The 21,894-nt window shown below is 43.4% G+C and overlaps 1 protein-coding gene across 2 annotated transcripts; it reads left to right on the top strand.

Annotated features, from left to right (window-relative positions):
* Window positions 1-260: 260 nt before the first annotated feature.
* SAD2 (ARM repeat superfamily protein) lies at window positions 261-21,465 on the top strand. 2 transcript variants are annotated; one of them, XM_078578191.1, is made up of 22 exons: window positions 261-552; window positions 1,211-1,346; window positions 1,420-1,507; window positions 2,737-2,892; window positions 8,986-9,148; window positions 9,233-9,417; window positions 9,509-9,682; window positions 10,430-10,575; window positions 10,665-10,788; window positions 10,868-11,048; window positions 11,452-11,611; window positions 11,691-11,732; window positions 11,813-11,931; window positions 12,010-12,208; window positions 18,405-18,536; window positions 18,627-18,730; window positions 18,803-19,003; window positions 19,090-19,229; window positions 19,294-19,433; window positions 19,956-20,113; window positions 20,358-20,493; window positions 21,010-21,465. In XM_078578191.1, exons 1-22 carry the CDS (start codon window positions 463-465, stop codon window positions 21,162-21,164), a joined length of 3,129 nt encoding a protein of 1,042 aa, XP_078434317.1. In that variant the 5' UTR covers window positions 261-462; the 3' UTR covers window positions 21,165-21,465. The 2 variants fall into 2 exon arrangements, with proteins under 2 accessions (XP_078434317.1, XP_078434318.1); XM_078578192.1 differs by having other exon boundaries at window positions 18,824-19,003.
* The last annotated feature ends 429 nt before the right edge of the window (window positions 21,466-21,894 follow it).

Consider the following 21,894-nt stretch of genomic DNA (forward strand, 5'->3'; position numbering starts at 1 on the left):
ATTTCCTTTAAAAATGATACAAAATAACCCTAAATTTATTCATTGTGGGGGTTTTCCGAGATTTATTAAATAATTAACTCGATTTCCACGTCATATTCTCAGGTGTCAGAGACGATCTAGAAGAATATCCAACGACCGCAGTCTCTCTGGCAAGGGAATGATGACGGATAACGGATGACGTTGACGGTGACGGACAACGGAATCGACGGCAAAGGATGAAATTTAAACCCTAGCGGTATTTAAACCTGCGGCATTACCAATTTCCGGGAGAGGTTTTAGTGCTGCTACTCTCTCTTTCTCTATCTTTCTCTCTCTAACCCATCTCCCCCTTTCTCTCTCTTAGGGGAGGGGGCAGGCCAGAGTGGCAGGAAGAGGAGGAATTTGGTGTGATCTGATCGTGGATTGAGGAATTGGGATTGGGTTTTTGGCCGATCTTTTGGGTATTCGCCGATTGATCTTGTCATGGACTTGCCCAGCCTCGCCGCCGTCCTCCAGGCGGCGCTCAGCCAGAACATTGAAGAACGGAAAGCCGCCGAAGAGAGCCTCAATCAGGTTGTAATTCTTGGCCCCCTTTCTCGGATTCCCTGAAAAAGTTTAATTTTATTTGTGTTCCGTGGGGGCGAAGTTGTGGGTTTTGGTTTTTATGAATGATTGATGGGTCTTAGTTATTCTGCGGAGTTGTACCGCTCCGCTGTCTCGGAATTGGAGTTAAAATTTCGCTTTTTTTTACTTTCTCGAAGTCTATTGTAAGTTCTTGGGTGCTGCTGTATGATGCGCCTTGATATGTTTCTTGCCGATGTCTCCGGTCTACGTGTCTTTCGCGTACGTTATCGACCTCAATTGAGTATAAGCGTTTATCTGATAATGTCGATGCTTTCTTTCCCGAAGAGTAACCACCCTTGATTTTTTTTTTTCATGTCGAGATTTTCAAGATTATTTATAGTGGTAGTTGGGATTATCATTTTAGCTCGTTCCGTAGATAACTCTGGTTTATCTTCATCGTTTGTAGAAATCGATTTTAGTTCTCACATTACTCACCGAGATCTGCTAAATACAATTTTGATTCGCCCATCAAACAAGTTGAAGCCAATATCTTTGCGCATATTCCTATGATGATTTGAAAGAATTAGTCTTTAATGTCTTGCTTTGTGTTCTTAAGTTCTTTGTTTTTGTCGTCGATGTGATTAACTGAAATGGGATTTTATTTCAGGTCCAGTATACCCCTCAACATTTAGTGAGGTTGCTACAGATTGTTGTGAGCAGCAACCTCGATATTGCCGTTCGTCAAGTTGCAAGCATAAACTTTAAGAACTTTGTAGCAAAAAACTGGTCTCCCAATGAATCTGGTATGGGAATTGGTATCTTGAAATGCTCAGCCGCATGTTTCTATGTTTTCTAAGACAAGCTTTGTGGCTGCAGGCGAGCCTCAGAAGGTATCTGCTAGTGATAAAGATATTGTACGGGAAAATATTCTTACGCACGTCACGCAAATTCCTCCTCTTCTGAGGTATTTTCCACTTCTTTTCTTATTCATGTCCTTGCAAGTGATATATTGAGAAAACCTTCCTTACCTACAATTTCTAGAAACAAACTTGACGATTCTTAATATGAAAGATAGTCCTGAACAGATACAATCGTTTTGGTTACATATTGTTAAAAAATAAACAATCGTTTTGATTACATAAGAACTTCGGACCGCTGGCATTAATCAACTTCGTCCGAAATGATGTGGAGTTCACAACTGCTGAAAAATTCTTTTGGGTCTTTGCGGGAAGAGTCAATGATACAAACAATGAAGCTGGGTTATGGCTAGGTTTGCCAATTTTCACTACCAAAACTGTGGCATGAAGTTGATTAATGAGTGAACGATCGTATAATCAAGAACGCTTGGGGAGCGAAAACAGCACTATGGGAAGTCTTAAATTGTCCATGGTTCAGTATCATTTAATTAATGAGACATACGTGAAAAAGTATCTTAAGACCTAATTTCCTTCACGGCCTATTGTTAGACAGAGTTACTGTTTTATGTCTTATTTGAATTTATATCTTCTTCCCTGATGTATTCTTCCTTTTATCATCTTTGTGAAAGATATCCCTAAAAAGATCTTTCAGGTTATTGATCCTATTAAGGATAAAAACATGGGCCAAAACTCTATCCTGTAACCTGTATTTATACAGGCTATGCTTGAAACAATGAGTTTATCTTCTTCTGTGTGAAACCTTGACCTATATCTGCTGCTGTAATGGTTCAGAGTGAAGTCTCAATCTTTCATTGTGAATTAGAGAATATTCTTATGAATCTTAATGGTAACAGATTATACCCAATGAACTTTGGTATTTATCTGTTGGATTTCGGGTTTAAGTTCATAGAGAGTCAACATCAGTTGACCTGAGGTTCCGTTACAATATCAATGAAGAAGTACGCACGAAGCTTTGCACCTTCTTCACTGATTTTTTTAACAGTTTGGGTGTCTCTGCTATTCTTTTTGGTATCTTCTTATTTTCCTAAATGATTCTTTTTTGGCAAGAAAAGTCTAACTTGCCAAGCACACACACTCTAGTATATCGTTGGAATATAAGATAAGTGATATCGAATTTACCGTGATATTTCAAGTCTGTCACCTATTTCACTGAAAAAAGGTTCTGTTAACACAAATCCGGGTATGAATCTTTGCAATCAGTCTACACCATGTCGGAATCAATAATTCGTGTCCTTTTGTCTTTTAAAATTTTCAGATCGCAGATTGGGGAGTGCCTTAAAACCATTATTCAGGCAGATTATCCAGAGCAGTGGCCCGGTCTACTTCACTGGATTACGTGCAACTTGCAGATGCATGACGAACAAGTGTATGGAGCATTATACGTCCTCAGGATTCTTTCCAGAAAATTTGAGTAAGTTCACTCGTTTATATTACTGTTGTTTACATTATACTTCCTCTGGATATTTCAGCTCTTAGATGGAAGACACTTCATCCTTATTGTCTGAATGTTGGTTTAGTAATGGAAAGTGTGAGTTTCTGTTTTTTGACTTCCAGCGTACTTTTCAATACTTCAAGGCCTCCTGCCGACTACATTTGCCTCTTTTCTCTGATTCGTGATGTAATAAAAACATCTCAAGTTCTCAGAATCTGTAGCGTACGGACAAAGGCTGTTGATTTTTGAAAAACATGTTTTAATTACATGAGTGATAGTTCTCTTCAATGAGATAATGACAACTTTAGATAAAATTACAATCATATGCAATCTTATCTCGTTCTACATAGGGCACAAGATGAGTGGGAAGTGTAGTCTATCTTTTCCAGAGTAATACTTTTTTTAGGTAATTTCGACTTTAATATTCTTTCTTTTGTGTTGATACTAGTCCTATTTCTTTCTTTTTAACAACTTCTGGGGACTTTCTGTTTTCAAGTTTTTTTTTTTTGAAACAATAAAGAAGATCTCCCGTCTTGGTGATCCTTGGTACACGTGAACAGGAGGGTTCTAGGCCAAGAAAAAAATGGCCCATCATGGCCCCCCATAACCCCCCACCTCATCCAGGGCCAAACCAAACATACACAAGTCTCTCCACCTCATTTATAGACCTGTCCATCGATATTGCCGCTCCTTTGAATAGGACCTCATTGCGGTGGAACCAAATAGCCCAAAGCACCGCGAATCTCAGCCCCCGCTCCATGTCAGACCCACGTTGACGCCGCGGCAGTGTGGCCCATAATGCCGAGCTCGACGTAATCTCTGCTAGCCCCTGGCTAGCCCATAGCGCACGAGCGACCCGACATTGGAAAAAAAGGTGCTCGCTCTCCTCTTCCTCCTCCGTACACAGAAGGCACAATGAGGATTCAGCCGGAACAAACCTTCGACGTCTCCCGCGGGTCATTATCCGCTTCCTGGCAAGCAACCAGGCAAACACCATAACCTTTAGAGGTATCTTTTGCCTCCAAATTGAGCGACATGCCCCTAAGACGCTCGGGTCCTCAATGCGGTGTATTCTCAACCTCTGGTATACTCCTCAGCTGGAGAAAGGGCCCAATGCCCATACCCACCCATCTGTCATCCCCTCCAATGGCCTCCAATTGCTCAATGCTTGCTGAAGGCTTATGAATTCCTCCACCTGCTGATTAGATAAACTGGGCGCGAAGGTTGGACACCACACACCATCCCAACACTCTTCCACCAAAGCTTGCCGATGAAGGGCTATGGCATACAGTCGAGGAAACAAGTCTTGAAATCGTCCATGTGGCGTCCAATTGTCCATCCAAAACCTTAAGCCCGCGCCATTCCCAATTGAGCCCGGAAGAAATTCCTGACCATGGGAAACACCTTCCTCAACCCTCTCCAAAAAGACGACTCCCCCCTCATCTTGTTCATCAAATTCTCCCAACTCAAGTTAGAGCCGTATCTGTCCCGCAATACATCCTTAATCAAGTCATCCTCCGGTCCCACGATCCGTCTAACCCATTTCGTCAAAAGAGCCACATTTAGTGTATTTAGGTGAGGTACTCCAAGTCCACCCTGTTTAGTTGACATGCAGATGTCATTCCATGAAACCAGCGCCATGCCACGCCCCTCCCCTGCATTTGCCCCCTTCCTAAAGAATCTCCGCATGATCCCGCTTAGTCGTTTCTCAACACCCACCGGAATTTTAAACACGGAAAGATAAAAGGTTGGTATTGCTGATAGTACAGATCGCAGTAGCACAAGTCTCCCCCCTCGCGACAACACTCTCTGTTTCCATCCCTCCAAACGTCTCTCCAGCTTCTCCACCACTGGTTGCCAATCTGCCTTTTGTAGGTTACCGACAGATAGGGGTAATCCCAGGTATCTCATCGGCAGTGATCCCACTGGCGTATCAAGTGCGCTGGCACACTGGGTCTCCTCCTCCGGAGACATACCAAAGCCCACAAATTCTGATTTTCCTCCATTGATATGCAGTCCCGAACAATCCGCGAACACCCGCAGGAGTGCCGCCAAATTCTTGGCCTCCTCCACCGATCCCTCGATAAAGAACAGTGTATCATCGGCATACTGTAGCAGAGGGATGCCCAATGGCTTGCTCGGCGTCTGGAAACCTCTAATACATCCCCTCCCACATACCAAGGATGTACTTATGGCTAAGACATCAGCTGCCAGCACAAAAAGCATCGGTGCTAGAGGACACCCTTGTCTGATCCCGCTCTGTGGTCTAATCCACCCTCCTTCTGGACGTCCATTAACTAACACCGCAAAAGACTGAGACGTCACACATCGCTTCACCCATCTTATCCATTCCTCTGGGAAGCCTCTCCTTCGTAACTATGCCCATAAGAATCGCCAATCCAGAGAGTCATATGCCTTCGCAAAATCTACCTTCCACATGAACCCCTTGGTCCCATTCTCCTTCCACGAAGCAATAATCTCCCCTGCCAATACTGCACAATCAGCTAGCTGTCTACCCGGAACAAAAGCAGACTGAAATGGACCAACCAAGTCCCCAAGCACCCCTTGTAACCGATTGGCCAGTACCTTTGCAACTATAAGATATATGGAGTTGGATAACGATATGGGCCGGTAGTCGCCTACATTTTCTGCCCCTTGCCGCTTCGGTAGTAAAAAGAGAAAAGATTTATTTATCCTATCCATATTTGCTTGAGGGTTTCTCAGCTCCCCCAATGTGGCCATCACATCCTCCTGAACCTCATTCCAGAACTCCTTGTAGAAGAACACCGGTATGCCATCTGGTCCCGGGGCGCCTTCGCCATTCAATCCTGCCATAGCTGCTCGAACCTCTGCCATATCAAAAGGCCGCACCAAATCATCTCTCTGACATTGGGTTAATTGAGATGCCCCTTGGCCCGTCCATCGCCATCTGTTTGGCCCCCCCGCCGTGACATCAAACGAAAGTGTTCCGCCATTGCACGCCCCACTGCCTGCGTACCAGTAAACCTCTGTGAACCGACCTTCACTGAAAGAATCTGATTCACTCTCCGTCGTCCATTTGCTGCAAGGTGGAAAAATCTTGTGTTGGCGTCCCCCTCCTTAAGCCAAAGCTGCCGGGACCTTTGCCTCCAATCCATTTCCTCCTTCCTATCTTCCTCTGCCACCACACAGCTCCACCTCTTTCGTTCCTGAATCTCCTCACCCATTAATGTATGATTATCCTCCACCTCGTCCAGTTCTCTAATCCTTGTGAGGGCCTCGTATCTCACTCTACATCTCGCCTCCCTTATCGTCCTTCTGTAGCTTTTCAAGTGCTCTCTCAACCCATCTATGCGAATTGCCAATCTATTCGTCCCTGGCGCTTGCTCTGAATGCGTCAGCCATAGCTCCTTTACCTCCTCTCTGAAGCCCCCTTCTCGCAGCCATGACCTGTCAATTTTAAAATGTGTTCCGCCCCACACCCTCATGAGACTGCCAAAAGATCGGTGTATGGTCCGATATCGATCTTGGCAATGCTTGTACATCTGCCCCGGGGAACCTCTCCATCAACTCCACTGAGCACAAGAACCTATCCAACCGAGACTTATAGGTTGCTCCCTTCGAACTCCGCCATGTGTAGCAGCAATCATTGGGCCCCATCTCCTGCAAGCCTGCTGCCGCCAAGAAGGCCCAGAATTCCTCCGACTCCTGGTCACGCCCCCCCGCTCCATTGGGCCTATCATTGATCTCCAGCGTCACATTAAAATCCCCCCCAATCAACAATGGCATCCCTCGCCACTTATCTGCAATTTCCGCCAGCTCCACCACCCATAACCCCTCCCTCAGGCTGGCGTTCACTGGTCCATACACTGAAGCTACGGCCAACCCCAGACCATCACTCCTTGTCAACTTTACCGCCGCCGCAAATTGACCACGCCATGCCTCCTACTTAAAGAGCTTCTTGTTCCAAGCAATTACCACCCCTCCCGACCGCCCAGTTGCATTCACCGAAATGAAACCCTCCAGCAAACTCCCTCCAACCCCACGCCATTCCCCTACGCCACAATCCCCCAACATCGTCTCCTGCAAACACACCACCGTGGCACCCCACTCCCATATGTACTTGGCCACAATCCCTCTCCTCTTGACATCCCGGAACCCCCGCACATTCCATGATATGCATCTCATGGATCCTGGTACCAGCCCCTCCCATCCTTTTGAGTCTCCGTGAAACCTCTGAACACACCCACCATTGAGTCTCGTGTTGCATTATCAACCTCGATCGCCACCGCCTCCCTCTCCAGCTCGAGTGTCTCCTCGGTCTCAATCGCCTCCATTGCTCCGCTTCTTGCTTTGTTTGCTTTCCTCTCCGTCTTGTCGCGCCTTGATTTTCCCACTCTCACTGCCATCCAGTCCCGGGGGAAATGCATTCGCCCACCTTTCCCAACCTCCAGCCATATCTTCACTCTGTCGGCGTTCTTGATATAGAGTTGCTGCCTCTCATAACCAATGCAACGACCCAATAGGTCCCCCTTCAGTAATCTCCTCCCTCTTGACAACCGCAGGGTGCCCTTTCTCTTGGTCCCTTTCTGCTCATTCGCTCCCAAACTTTGTGACTCCCTCTTGCCTTCACTTGCGCTCATCCTCTACCACCCGCGAGCTCTCCTCTCCATTGTTCCCCTTTTCCTCCTCCGTCCTGGTTCCTGCCTTCGTCTCTGTCACCGCACCTCCGCTGATCTTCGCATCCAGCCCTATCTCCCCCTCCCTTGCAGGCAACCTCTCTCGCCTCCGCCTCCCATCTCCTCAATGCGAGGCTCATGACCCTCTGCAACAGGTGGGGCTGGTGGTTGGCGCTCCATTACTCGCACATTAAATGTGCCCTGATGACCCTGTAGCAGGACCACCGACGAGGCCACCGCATCCTCCTTCACCTCCACATCCAAACTGCCAGATCAGGGTCACCTGACTCTAGGCCCGACGTAACGACCCCCTGCAGCCTCCCAATAGATCGGACTAGTGCCTCCATGTTCCGGGTGGATCGATATGCGGCTGGTACCCCCCTGACATCAATAATAGCCGGCCTCGACGCTCTATCCCTGACCTTTCCAGTCCAGATGATGCGCTGCCATTTAATTCTTACGTCACCAATAACCTGCCTCCACACGCACATTGCAATGCAATCAGACGCCAGAACTTTTCGGACCACAACCTCCCCCGTCTCCAGCCTCTTTACCTCCGACTTCTCCATTTCCGGAAATTTCTGCACCAAAGCCTCCCGTACTTCCTCCACTCTCACTTCACCTGCTTCTATCTTCCCAACAATGCAAGCGGCCTGGGTAAGACTCACCCGCCTCGCACTTTGAATCTCCTTTGCCATCTCATGGTCGGAGACTGCATCTGGGCATTGTGCTTGTCGATGGCCCACTCCCCTACATCGTCTGCAAACGAGCGAATTTCGACAGTCACGTGCGTGGTGCCCCCCTCCCAGACACCTGAAGCACGCCCTCCATGGCTCCCGCCCCCACTCCTCCACCGCCTGAGTCCTCCGTCGCCATGGCTGTCCACGGCCACCGCCATGCTCCCCCCATCCTGACAGTCTTCCCCCCCCTTTCTCACCTCCGTCCACCCCTTCTCTTGCCCCGGCATGTCTATCTTGACCTACCTACACTGCCTTATGCAGAACTAACAGAAACCTGCGGGCTTTGCACCACCCTCTTTTGTGTGGTCCTTCTCCGACGTCACGCTCCTTTCCTCCTCCGCCGATCCTCCTCCGACGAATCCTCCTCCGCCGATCCTCCTCCGACGAATCCTCCTCCGTCGCTCCTCTTTGAGCTTCCCCTCCCCCCTCTTTTTTTTCTGTTTTCAAGTTTTCAAATAAAAAACTCATATCATGAGTTTTTAATTTCTTCCTCAGGAACTTTTTAAAATGTGAAATGATATCTTTTTAATCTGAACTAATCTCTAGCCGACTAGGGTTATGATTGCCGTTAAATTTTAATATTTAAATTATATTTGTTCATGTGAATAACACATGTTATTCTCGTCACTAGTGACAATTTTCTCTGATCCATTTTACAATCTTCTATCTTGAAGGTTCAAGTCTGAGGAGGAGAGGACACCTGTTTACCAAATTGTCGAACAGACATTTCCTCATCTACTCCATATCTTTAACAAGCTGGTTCACATTGTTCATCCACCTGTGGAAGTCGCAGATCTAATCAAGCTTATTTGCAAAATATTTTGGTCTTCTATTTATGTCTGTCTCCAACCAACTAGACCCCATCTCCAAAGTCGATGAATTCTATGCTTTGCTAATATTTTTCCTTTTTTTGTTCAACAGTTAGAGATTCCTCAGCAGCTTTATGATCCCGCCATGTTTAATACCTGGATGATTCTCTTCTTGAACATATTGGAGCGCGATGTTCCTGCAGAAGGCCAACCTTCCGATCCTGAGCTTCGGAAATCTTGGGGTTGGTGGAAAGTTAAGAAATGGACGGTTCATATTTTGAATCGTCTTTTCACGCGGTAGCCTTGCCTCTACAATTCATATTTCCCTCGTTTGTTTTCGTTCTTATATTGTCATTTGAGTTTTCTTTTGTTAAATCCACTTCTTCAGCTTCGGGGATACAAAGGTGCAAAGACCTGAGTCCAAAGCATTCGCCCAGATGTTTCAGAAGAATTATGCGGGGAAAATCTTGGAGTCGCACTTGCGCCTGCTTAATATTATTGGATCAGGAGGATATTTACCTGACAGAGTTATTAATCTGATACTCCAATATCTGACTAGCAGGTTGCTCCTACCAAAGTCGCTGGACATGATATTTTTGCTCTTGCTTCTGTTTAATATTTACTTTGGACCGCTCTCAAGCATTTCATTCAAGGTTTTTCTGTGCAAAAATGAAACCATGGAGCGATGAAGAGGAAGGTGGAGAAGTATTTGCTGATGGGTTTTCCTGAAACAGTTTTTGTCTTACTTAATTTTGTTGTTCTTTTTGTTTTTAAAATGTTCTGTGGAGTGCTCTCAAGCATTTCATCCAAGGTTTTTTTCCTGCAAAAAAATGTCATGGAAGATTGAGTAGTATTTGCGGTGATGATGAAAATTATTGTGGTCATCCAAAAACTTGTCACCATCATTGTCATCATCAGCAGCTTGGGTCTGGCACTAATGATTTCGTCATTGTCTTCCTCATCCTTGCTGCGAACAAATGGCAATGAAGATACCATTTCAAGCGAGAAAACTCCCCTTTTTTCTGTCAGCCATACTGGGCAGCAAATTACTATATTTGCAGAAGTCATATATTTCAGTCTGCATTTCTCTGAGTTGTCTACTGACGTTGCCCCGTTTGCTTGCCTGTGATTCACCGTTTGATGAACACGATTTTTTAATGCTATATTAGTGAGCATATTAATCCTTTGTTCATTTAAATCTCGTTTTTTAATTTGGCCTAACTAAACGGTTTATGGAAGATAAAATTGGCAATTATGTTTCGCTTTAGTTCACATTGATTGATGCGTGCGACCATTTTTTGTAATCCAGTTTATCAAGAAATAGTACGTATCAGTTGTTACTGCCGCGGCTGGACAGTCTTCTGTTTGGTATTGTTTTCCCACTTATGTGCTTCAATGACAATGATCTAGCTCTGTGGACTGAGGATCCTCACGAGTATGTCAGAAAAGGTTACGGTAAGTCTTTCTATCTCGTTCCTGTGTTTTTGTACATCCCACGATTACTGGTTGAATGCTAAAAGACGGCCATTTATACTATTTATCAGATATCATTGAAGACTTGTACAGTCCTCGAACTGCTGCTATGGACTTTGTCAGCGAATTGGTCAGAAAACGTGGGAAGGGAAATCTTCAGAAATTTATTCAGTTCATTGTGGAAATTTTCAGAAGGTAGGTATAGACAAGTTAAATAATAAAGAATACAATTTCCGCATTCATGTTTTATGTTGGTCTTTTTGTCTTTATTTAGGTACGATGAAGCTGCGCCGGAGTTTAAACCTTATCGACAGAAGGATGGTGCTTTGCTTGCGATTGGAGCGCTGTGTGATAAGCTGAAGCAAACAGATCCTTACAAGACAGAGCTGGAGCGGATGCTTGTGCAGCATGTCTTCCCAGAATTTAGCAGTCATCTTGGGCACCTCAGGGCAAAGGTTCATTCTCGTTCTTTCTCAAATTCCCTTTCAGCAACTTAATAGTAACATCAGTTGTTCTAAATTTTTTTATTTTCAAGCTTATTTTTTGGGAATTAGGAAATTGGAGATTATAAGAAAGATTTGAATCTTGAATGAATCCAGCTTTGCGTACAAGTTGACTGGTTGATGGAAGTTGATTTTCACATTTCAGTCGTGGCACTATTTGTGACTCATTCCGATTTATGCACGATCTAAACACTTTTTTTGAAATGATCATTATCCTTGTAATTGAAGTTTAGACTTAATGCACTGAGCTTTTCCATTTCTCTTTATTCTAAGGAATTTATGCGGCTGTTACCATATTTAGACAATTTCAAGTTTATTATGACGCTTGTTAACATATATAACTGTAAACATGTAGGCGGCATGGGTTGCTGGCCAGTATGCACATATAAATTTCTCAGACATGAACAATTTCCGAAGAGCCTTGCACAGTGTGGTTGCCGGGCTGCGTGATCCTGAGCTTCCTGTGCGGGTTGACTCAGTTTTCGCATTGCGTGCGTTTGTGGAAGCATGCAAAGGTTATTCTTCTTGAAAGAAGAAAATCTCATTTATCTCTATATTTTGTTTGCTCTTGTTGTAATTATGAGTCTTATGCAGACTTGAATGAAATTCGCCCTATCCTTCCCCAATTGCTCGATGGTACGTTTCATTTCTTCACCACCTTTGGAATATGTGCAATTAGAGTATATGTTTGAACCTGATCGCAAGTGGGATTTCAGAATTCTTCAAACTCATGAATGAGGTTGAAAACGAGGATCTGGTATTCACGCTAGAGACAATTGTAGACAAGTTTGGTGAAGAAATGGCACCTTATGCCCTCGGTCTTTGCCAGAACTTGGTAAATTTTATTTGGATCTGTAAGAGCCATTAATATTGATTTAGTCTAATATTAATCTTTTTTATGCTCATTGTGAAGGCGGCTGCATTCTGGAGATGCATTAACTCATCCGATGAGAGTGAAGATGGCGACGACCCTGGTGCTCTTGCTGCTGTTGGTTGTTTGCGAGCTATTAGCACTATCCTTGAATCTGTGAGCAGGCTTCCTCATTTATTTGTTCAAATCGAACCGACGCTGCTCCCCATCATGAAAAAGATGCTGACTACTGAGGGTCAAGGTAATAATCAACCATGTAATTGATGAATGCGTTATTTTATTTAGTATATCTGATACATCATTGATATCTGAAAGCTCGGAAGAGTGGGAGGAGGTTAGAGAAAGAATGATCGTGGACCAAGATAGACAATTTTTTTTTTCGTTCTTACAAAGTAAGTTATATTGGCTTTTATAGCCTCTTAAACAAAGGAAAATGACCGTGGGAGTCCAACAGTCATCTCATGACCGTGGGAGTCCAACGGTCACATTAGTGGTTGCTTATGGGCCCAATGGGCCTGTTGAACTAACACCCCCCCTCAAGTTGGGTATAAATGTTGAACATGCCCAACTTGGACACCAATGCTTGAAAGTGCGGGCCAGGGAGGCCCTTGGTGAAGATGTCAGCAACTTGCTCCAGAGTGGGGATGTAGTGTGGAACAATAAACCCATCATCGATGCTTTGCTTAATGTAGTGTCTTGCTACTCGGGCATGCTTGGTCCGTTCATGCTGGACTGGGTTCTTGGCCATGGCAATGCCCGATTTACTGTCGGAATAAAGATGTATCCCCGTCCCAGGGAATAGATGTAAGTCTTGTAAAATGTCTTTGAGCCACATGCCCTCACAAACGCCCTTCTTCAAGGCACGAAGTTCAGCCTCAGCACTTGAGAGGGAAACTTCTTTCTGTTTCTTACTGCGCCAGGTAACCAGGTTACCTCCAATAAAGCTGCAATAACCCGAGGTGGACCGGCTGTCCTCAAACGAGCCAGCATAATCAGAATCGGTGTAGAGAACTACACTAGGTTCTCCTCCCTTCCGAAATAATAGGCCTTGCCCAATCGAGCCTTTAAGATAAGCAAGAATTCGATCTGCTGCTCCTTGATGTGACTCTCGGGGGTCACTCATAAACCGACTCAGTGAGTTAACAGCAAATGCGATATCCGGACGAGTATGGTTGAGATATAACAATCTTCCAATAAGTCTCTGAAAAGACGTCTTGTTCACCGGGGCATCTTTGTCATGCTGTTCAGCTTTCAGCTTGACTTTGATGTCGACGGGAGTAGCAGCTGGACGACAGTCCAATTTACCTGTTTCCCGCAATAGATCCAGGATGTATTTGTGTTGTGACAATATAATCCCAGTCTTAGAATATGCGACCTCGATTCCCAAGAAATAAGTAAGGAGGCCGAGTGCTTTAATATCAAATGAGCTAGTGAGATATGCTTCAAGACTCTGAATTGCATCCACATCATTTCCCGTGATTATAATGTCGTCGACGTATACAATAAGAATGGCTACTTTCCCTTGAGAACTATGCTTGATGAATAAGGTATGGTCTCCTTCACTCTGAAAGAATCCGGCAGAAAGCATGTTTTTGGAAAATTTTCCAAACCAGGCACGAGGGGACTGCTTGAGACCATATAAGGACTTCTTGAGGTGACATACATCGCCCAAATTTTTACTTAAAGAATACCCAGGAGGTGGTGACATATACACCTCCTCTTCCAACTCCCCATGTAGGAAAGCATTCTTGACATCATATTGATACAACTTCCAATCAAATAAAGCTGCTAAAGCAATTAAGACTCGAATTGTATTTAACTTGGCAACAGGGGCAAAAGTCTCATTATAATCAATACCATATGACTGAGTATATCCTCGGGCAACTAGGCGAGCCTTATATCTTGCAATTGAGCCATCGGAATGATATTTAATAGTAAAAACCCATCTGCTACCGACCAGCTTTGTTCCAGCTGGGAGGGGTCCCATTTCCCATGTACCATTTCTCTCAAGTGCTTCCATTTCCTCATCTATAGCCTTCTTCCATTCGGTGGAAGACATGGCTTCTTTGACTGATTTGGAACTGACACGGTCATTAGTGCTTGAATTATTCTATTATACTCAGGAGAAATCTGAGTATATGAAACATAGTTGCCAACTGGACACCGCTTTGTCTGTGTGCATGCCAGAACACCCTTGCTAACGGCAATAGACCAGCTATTGTTGCTGGGAATATCTTCATAAACTGTTTCGTCATTTCTTAGAATACTCTCTGAGACATCTGGCTGTTCCTCTTCCTGAATAGGACTGAAAAACTGATCTGCAGTATGCTGTTGACCCATCTTGGATGGTACAGGGATTTCTTGACTCCCATTGTCGCCAAGCTCCTGAACCACGGAGTCAAGATTTCCATCACCCTGCTCTCGGAATCATAAAACATCCTTGCCTCATCAAAAGAAGCGTCTGCTGTAATGTTAAGTCGCTTTGAGCTGGGATGATAACATCGGTATCCCTTTTGAGTAGACGAATAACCCAGGAATAAACACTTTAGAGCCCTGGGATCCAACTTTCTTGCATGGTGAGCATGTACATATACAATACAACCAAATATCTTGGCTGGCAGATTTGTCCTTAGACATAAATGAGGAAATTCAGAAGACATAAGATCAATCGGGGCAGAAAAGTTCAAGGTTCTAGATGCTGTGCGATTTATAAGATGTGTGGCCGTGGCGACTGCTTCACTCCAATATTGTTTGGGACAGTTTCCTTGAAATAGAAGGGCTTTGGCCGCATACATGATATGGCCAATTTTCCTCTCAGCGAGACCATTCTGCTGAGGGGTGTTCACACACGAGGACTGATGCACAATTCCCTTATCTTCTAGATACGTTTTTACTTCTCCGGAAAAGTATTCTTTAGCATTATTGGTCCTCAGCATTCTGACCTTTTTGCCAAACTGAGTATTAATCATTTCGCAAAAGAGGGTAATGATTGATGGAACCTCAGATTTGAATTTCAGTAGATATACCCATGTATATCTAGTGAAATCATCCACAAACAGAATAAACCACCTGTGCTGGAAGAGGCCAGTGGTGGAACAAGGCCCCTATACATCACTATGAACACAATCAAATGCAGTGGAAGATCGATGATTTGAGGCAGGAAAACTGGATCTTTTGTGTTTAGCAAATTGGCAAGACTCGCAAATCAGATTGTCAATAATGATCCCCTTAAACAGATTGGAGTATACATGTTTCAAAAGAGGAAATGAAGGATGTCCTAGTCTCCGATGGAGGAGGATGACCCGTTCTTCACTCTGGGTGTTGTAGACCACCTTTTGGCTATCATCCTCCTCCAGGCCGTCTAGTAGAAGAAGTCCCCCTTCCCATCTAACAGACGAAATCTTCTTCCCGGTGTCCTTTATGTACAAAAAACAGGAATCGGAGTCGAGGGTAAATCTCCATCCAGTATCAACAACTAACTGTGTTAGGGAAAGTAAATTTGCTTTTAATTCCGGTACGTGTAAAACATCCTTTAGTAGTACTCCTTTGATAAAAATGGTCCCTCTTCCTTCAACTTTTAAAATCCCACCATTAGCAGTGAAAACCTTATGATCACTGGAAACTAAGTCATATGATTTAAAGAGGGATCTTTGGGGTGACATGTGATCTGTCGCCCCTGAATCCAAAATCCAAGACGATGCTATAGGGCTAATATTATTGGTAGTGAAGGCAAAGTGCTCACCTGATCTGGCCAATGATGTGGAGCTCATCTTTTGCAGTATTTTATTCATCTCAGATTTAATGAGCTTTTGAATTTCGCCCCCATCATTGCTCTTCTTGGTGGAGGGATCTCCCCCTTCACTTGCAACATAGGCCTTTTTCTGGTCTCTGGGCACCCAGAGACCTTTCCGGATCTGCTCCTCCTTCCAGGCCAATTTCCTGCAGTCTTTTTTCAAGTGGCCTTCCTTCCTGCAATATCCACAAACGAGTGGTTCTGGTGGATTACCTTTCTTTGGAGTTGCTTTAGAAGTCTGTGGAGGAGGCGCTGCAGGGCTTGGATTATTCCGAGGCTCGGCCTTTTTAGCTAGGTGAGCTACAGAGGCAGGAGTAGTGGATTCTTCATCCTTAAGTGTCAATTTTCTCCGACGTTCTGCTCCTTGCAGTTCGGAGATAGCTTCTGCTAGTGTCGGAAATCTTTCTCGATGTAGCAGTTGACTCCGTAAATTTTCATATTCTGAATTTAAACCCATCAGAAAGGTGAGTGTTCTGAACTTTACTTCTCGAAGATAGGATGGTGAATTCTTATCTCCAGTGGGCCAGAGGAGATCTAGTTCCCTCCAGATAGCCTTGAGCTTTGCTGAATATGAGGATATGGACATACTGCCTTGCTTCAGTGTCCTTTCTTGTTCCCGGAGGTCGAAAACGCGGAAGTCGCTGTGGGTTTCTGCATAGGATTTATTAATCTCTTCCCACAGATCCCGAACACAGTCTATAAGAAGGTAGTCGTCTCTTTGTTCTTCTTCCATATTTCGTATCATCCAATTTACAATAAATGCCTCTTCCGACTCCCAAATATATAGTTTTCGATCATCTTCTGAAGGGGCATCCTCTGTTAGATGTTTGCCCAAATATGCAGCTTTGAGGGACCTTTGAGCAAGAGTAACCCATTTTTGCCCATTAATCCCATTATATTTCATATCCAGATCGGGTAATATCAACCTGTTCTGGATTGTAGTATCCGCCTCTTTGGTAGTAGATATTGAGGTTTCTAATTCCCTTTCCAACATCTTGGATCGGGATTTACCTCCCATAGAGTCTTAACAACAGGTGAACGAAGCTGGACGAAGAGAGAATTACCAGCTAGAGCAGTTGATGATTACTGCTAGAAGAAAACACATGCGCCGAATTGATACGGCCTGCAGAAAAGAAAAACCCGCCGAATGAATACGGCACTTAGCTGAAACAACAGTTTCTGTTGAATCTCTTCTTGAAGAAAGGAATGGTTGCCGAATGGATACGGCCCGCCAATAAGATACTTCCGTCGAGAAGAGGAATTCGCGAAATCGCAGAACTCGCGATCACGCGTTTCTTCAATACTTGCGATCGAGATCGCAGAAAGCCACCGAAGACAGTTCCACGGCCGGAATTGGAATGATTTCTGTCGAAGTCCAAAAGAAATGATTGAGCAATCTTTAAATACTGACCGGAGTCGAAGTGATTTCCGCTGAAGAGCAGTTCCCGCCAGAGAATCGATTTCCGTAGGGAAAACGTCGGAGAAATTTCCGCGGAAGGACGATTTCCGCCGGAGAGCTTCCGAGTGATTTTTCGCGGCCCTTTAATCCTTCGAAACAACGATGTCTAGGATCTGCTCTGATACCATGAAAGCTCGGAAGAGTGGGAGGAGGTTAGAGAAAGAATGATCGTGGACCAAGATAGACAATTATTTTTTTTTCGTTCTTACAAAGTAAGTTATATTGGCTTTTATAGCCTCTTAAACAAAAGAAAATGACCGTTGGAGTCCAACGGTCATCTCATGACCGTGGGAGTCCAACGGTCACATTAGTGGTTGCTTATGGGCCCAATGGGCCTGTTGAACTGACAATATCATCATAGCTAGGGTATGTAATGTCCTGACAGACTTGATGTTTACGATGACGGTGACAGATGTTTGTCGAAGTAGTGATGAATTCGTCATCTTCAACAGCTTGAATGTCCTCGTCAACCTCAACCATTGATAGGTTTTAAATAATTCATCAACGTTGTTGTCAATGTTATCATTGGTGTTGACAGACGTGATATCTTGAACTGTCTACAGTAGCCATGTCTATGTCAACGTTGATGTCAACCCTACAAAACTCATCCACGGCGATGTTGTCATCATCGTCAATGAGGGTTGATAATGTTGACGAGTTCCAAAGCCTACTCATAGGCGTCTTCTTATGTATTGTTAATGTCACAAGGATCTTCCTTTTTTGTCGATCTTTCTCTCCCCTTCAATGATCTTTCTTTGGAGACCTATACCAAGATCTCTATATCATTCATTTATCTATTTCAATTTATAAATTGTAAGAAACTGCTTGCTGTCATTTTGTAGATGGAACATCCTGAGTTTAGACCCTTTTTTGTTTCAAAGTATTTTTTTGCGTCAATGAATAGTTAATATATTGCATGCAATACTTCATGTGTGACGTGAGGTTAAAATACACAATCTGGACGCTGCTTTTTATTTTATTCATTTTTCTGAATGTAGTTCTGTACAATTTTTTTGTCTCGTCATTCATGAAGGAAAGGGGGTCCCTTTTCTATTTTCTTTATTGCTTGTTTAGTTCGGTTTAATTAAGTTGTCAGGTTTTGTGCCAATAAATTGACGCATCAGATGTTTTTACTTGGCTCTTTCTAATTCCCAGTTTTCTCATTTGTCGTTGTTTATTCATCAGATGTTTTCGAGGAGGTTTTGGAAATTGTCTCCTACATGACATTTTTTTCTCCTACGATCTCCTTGGAGATGTGGAGTCTGTGGCCACTAATTTTGGAGGCCCTTGGGGATTGGGCAATTGATTTCTTTGAGAGTGAGTTATCATGCCCTTATTTATAGCCTATAATTACGTCTTAGTCACCTCCTTTTTACTTGTAATTAATAAACTTTTTCTGCGCTGCAGATATTCTTGTTCCCTTAGACAATTACATATCACGTGGAACGGCACAGTTTTTATCATGCAAGCAACCCGATTACCAGCAAAGCCTCTGGAACACTCTTTCAACGGTGGATACTTTTTTATTTGTTTTTTATCCATTATCAAGTGGTTGTTTATATTTTTTCGTCATTTATTTCCAGTTTTTCGTCATTTATTTCCAGATAATGTCAGACAGAAATATCGAGGACAGCGATATTGAGCCTGCGCCTAAGCTTATTGAAGTAGTCTTCGAGAACTGCAAAGGCCAGGTGGACCAATGGGTTGAGCCTTATCTGAGGCTTACCCTCGAACGTTTAAAAAGGGCAGAGAAGCCTTATCTTAAATGTCTATTGCTTAAAGTGGTAAGAGTGGTAAATTTGCACAAAATTTTGATCTTCAACTTCTTTAATAGAACTTATTTTTTATCTGACCTTTAATTCGTGCGCAGATCGCAGATTCTCTCTACTACAATGCATCTTTGACGCTTGGGATACTTCAGAAGCTAGGGATGACAGAATACGTTTTCAGCCTCTGGTTTCTGATGCTGCAACAAGTGAAGAAAAATGGCAAAAAAGCAAATTTCAAAAGGTACGGCTGTCAGTTGATCAAGTTTGTTTTTTCCCATGATTTTTGAAAAAAACCTCCTTTGCAGAGAGCATGATAAGAAGGTTTGCTGCTTGGGTCTGACTTCGTTGATGGTGCTTCCTGAGGACCAACTGCCAGTGGAGGCAATGTCTCGAGTTTGCAAAGCAACCCTCGAGCTGCTTGTTTTGTACAAGGATCAAGTCGCAGGTGCGAGAATGTCAATAACTTGCAGAAATAAAAGCTATGGTGATAGTCTAAGTTGTCATCATCGTAAATACAGATTTAAATAGAGATGGCATTTATGAATGTCAGAATAAAATATGTAAATAGAGTTTAACTATCTTTTTAATCCTTTAATGGGTTTGCGTTTGACCTGCTTTAGATTGTTGTTTAGAAAAAGAAATGATGAAAATAGATGAACTTTGCTTCTGAACTTTGATTTTTCTTGACTTCTGATTATCTTCATGATAATATTGGCTTTTTACTGGATGGTTATAGAGAGGTAAGTATTGTTGATTTTCCTTTCTGCCAGATTCCGCCATGTTTAGATAAAGTATTGTTTTGATGCGAATGCGTTTGACCTACTTTTGAGTATTGTTTAGATAGAGAAATGTGGAACATAATTGAGGTTTGGTTTCTTCTGGACGTCTGATTATCCTAATGATTATAGTGACAATAGATCGTGTCATTAGAGGGAGATGGGAATCGTTGACTTTGACTGTTTACCAGATTCCCAGAAGAAGGGTGATGGCGATGACGACGAAATGGATGGGTTCCAGACAGATGATGAGGATGATGACGGGGACGATTCTGACAGGGAAATGGGGGATGATGCAGAAGAAGGAGATGAGGCCGACACCACAAAGCTTCATAAGTTGGCTGCTCAGGTATGATTCTTGAAATTTTGTCCTTCGCGTTTTGCAAATTTGTGTCAAGGCTTGTCTACGTGTCCAAATAATATGTATTGTGATATACCTCAGAGGTGGGGTCTTTTGTAGAATTTTCCTATTCTATTACCAATTACTCTGTTAGACTAGATGATTATTATCATTATATAGGTGAAGGCCTTCTTTCAACATGTATCGTAACTCACCATATTTACCTGAGTTCTAAAGTGGCCCAAAATTTCAGGCGAAGGCTTTCCAACCTGGGGAATCTGATGAGGACTCTGATGACGATGACGATTACACTGATGACGATGACGAGGAAGTGGAATCTCCCATTGACAACGTCGATCCCTTCATATTCTTCGTTGAAACAATGCATGGTAATCTCCCTCTCTCTATTTTCTCTTTATCCTCACACATAAATTACAGTCCCTTTTATAGTTCAAAAAAAATTACAGTCCCTTTTCTTACATTTTTCTCACTGGTGCTCGATCTTTTACTTATTTTAGGTCTGTCTCTAAAAGTCTCTCATCCGCAAAGAGTTTCTGGGATCATTCTCTGCCATCTCTCTCTCGCTCACTGACTTCATTTGTGAACAACGTCGATCTTTTACTTTTTCTCACTAACTACTGATCACATCCCTAACTCCCCATTTTCTAAAACGGCATTTTCACTCTCTCCAATTCCATTCCTCCCTCTAACATATTTTTAACATATTTAAAAATATCCTGGGACCTTTACTCTAAATTTTGCCCCCATTCTCTTTGGTCTCAAACTTTCTCAAATTTTGACTTGCATGTATCTCTGTTGCATAAACCTAATCATCTCATCCCATCTCTCTCACACACATACACATGCCGGTGCACGCTTGTACTGACATCTCTCTCTCTACTCAGTTGTACAAGCAGCGAACCCGAGCCGGTTCCAGGCTCTGATGCAGAGCATGGACTTCCACAGCCAGGCTCTTGCCAATGGTGTAGCTCAACATGCCGAGCTGAGACGGGCCGAGATAGAGAAGGAGAAGCTCGAGAAGGCGACTGCTGCATCATGACCATGGCCACGAGGTTTCAGCAATTTCTCCATTGCTCCTCTGGGTGGGCCCACGAAGAATGATCACATGGAGGGGATAAGATCCTCTCCCCTCTCATGCCCTCAGATGTGCTCCATATTTTTTGTTTATTATTTGTTATTATTGCTGGTTTATTTATTTATATTTATTTTCTTGGATGTAGTAGGGGCATTTGGGTCTAGTTTGTTTGGGAAGTAGTTTCCCTTCATTTTACCTGAGCTTCTCTCCTTTGCTGTGAACTGATACTATGTTTCATTTTGAGAGATCTCTGCATTGTTTTATAGTGATTTGTTCAAATGTTCTCTAGAATTGCCCTGTTCCAAACTTCTACTCTCCTGCCTGTCCCCTATAAGTAGACACAGTCGTTCTGTTCTTTTTGTGTGAATTGTTCGTTCTGTTCGGTTTTCTGAACAGAACAAAACATATTCGACTAGAACACGCAAAGACCCGTGTGTGGTTCTTTTGTTTGAGTTTTGTTCTAGTTTTGCGCGAATGTGCAAATTTTGTTTGTTTTTTTTTAAAGAACAGAACAAAGAACAAGTCTTGTGCGGTTCTTTTGTGCAAATTTTTTGTTCATTTCAAACAAACAGAACAGAACAATCATGTCTACATGGAGGGTTGAGCAGTTTCATTTAATGGGTTAAATAATTCATCAGGAATCAGGCCCAGTGGACTGATGATCAGTACGTACTTATATCATTATACATTCATG

The sequence above is a fragment of the Wolffia australiana genome, chromosome 7, assembly GCF_029677425.1.
Source record: "Wolffia australiana isolate 7733 chromosome 7, ASM2967742v1".
Classification (NCBI taxonomy): domain Eukaryota; kingdom Viridiplantae; phylum Streptophyta; class Magnoliopsida; order Alismatales; family Araceae; genus Wolffia; species Wolffia australiana.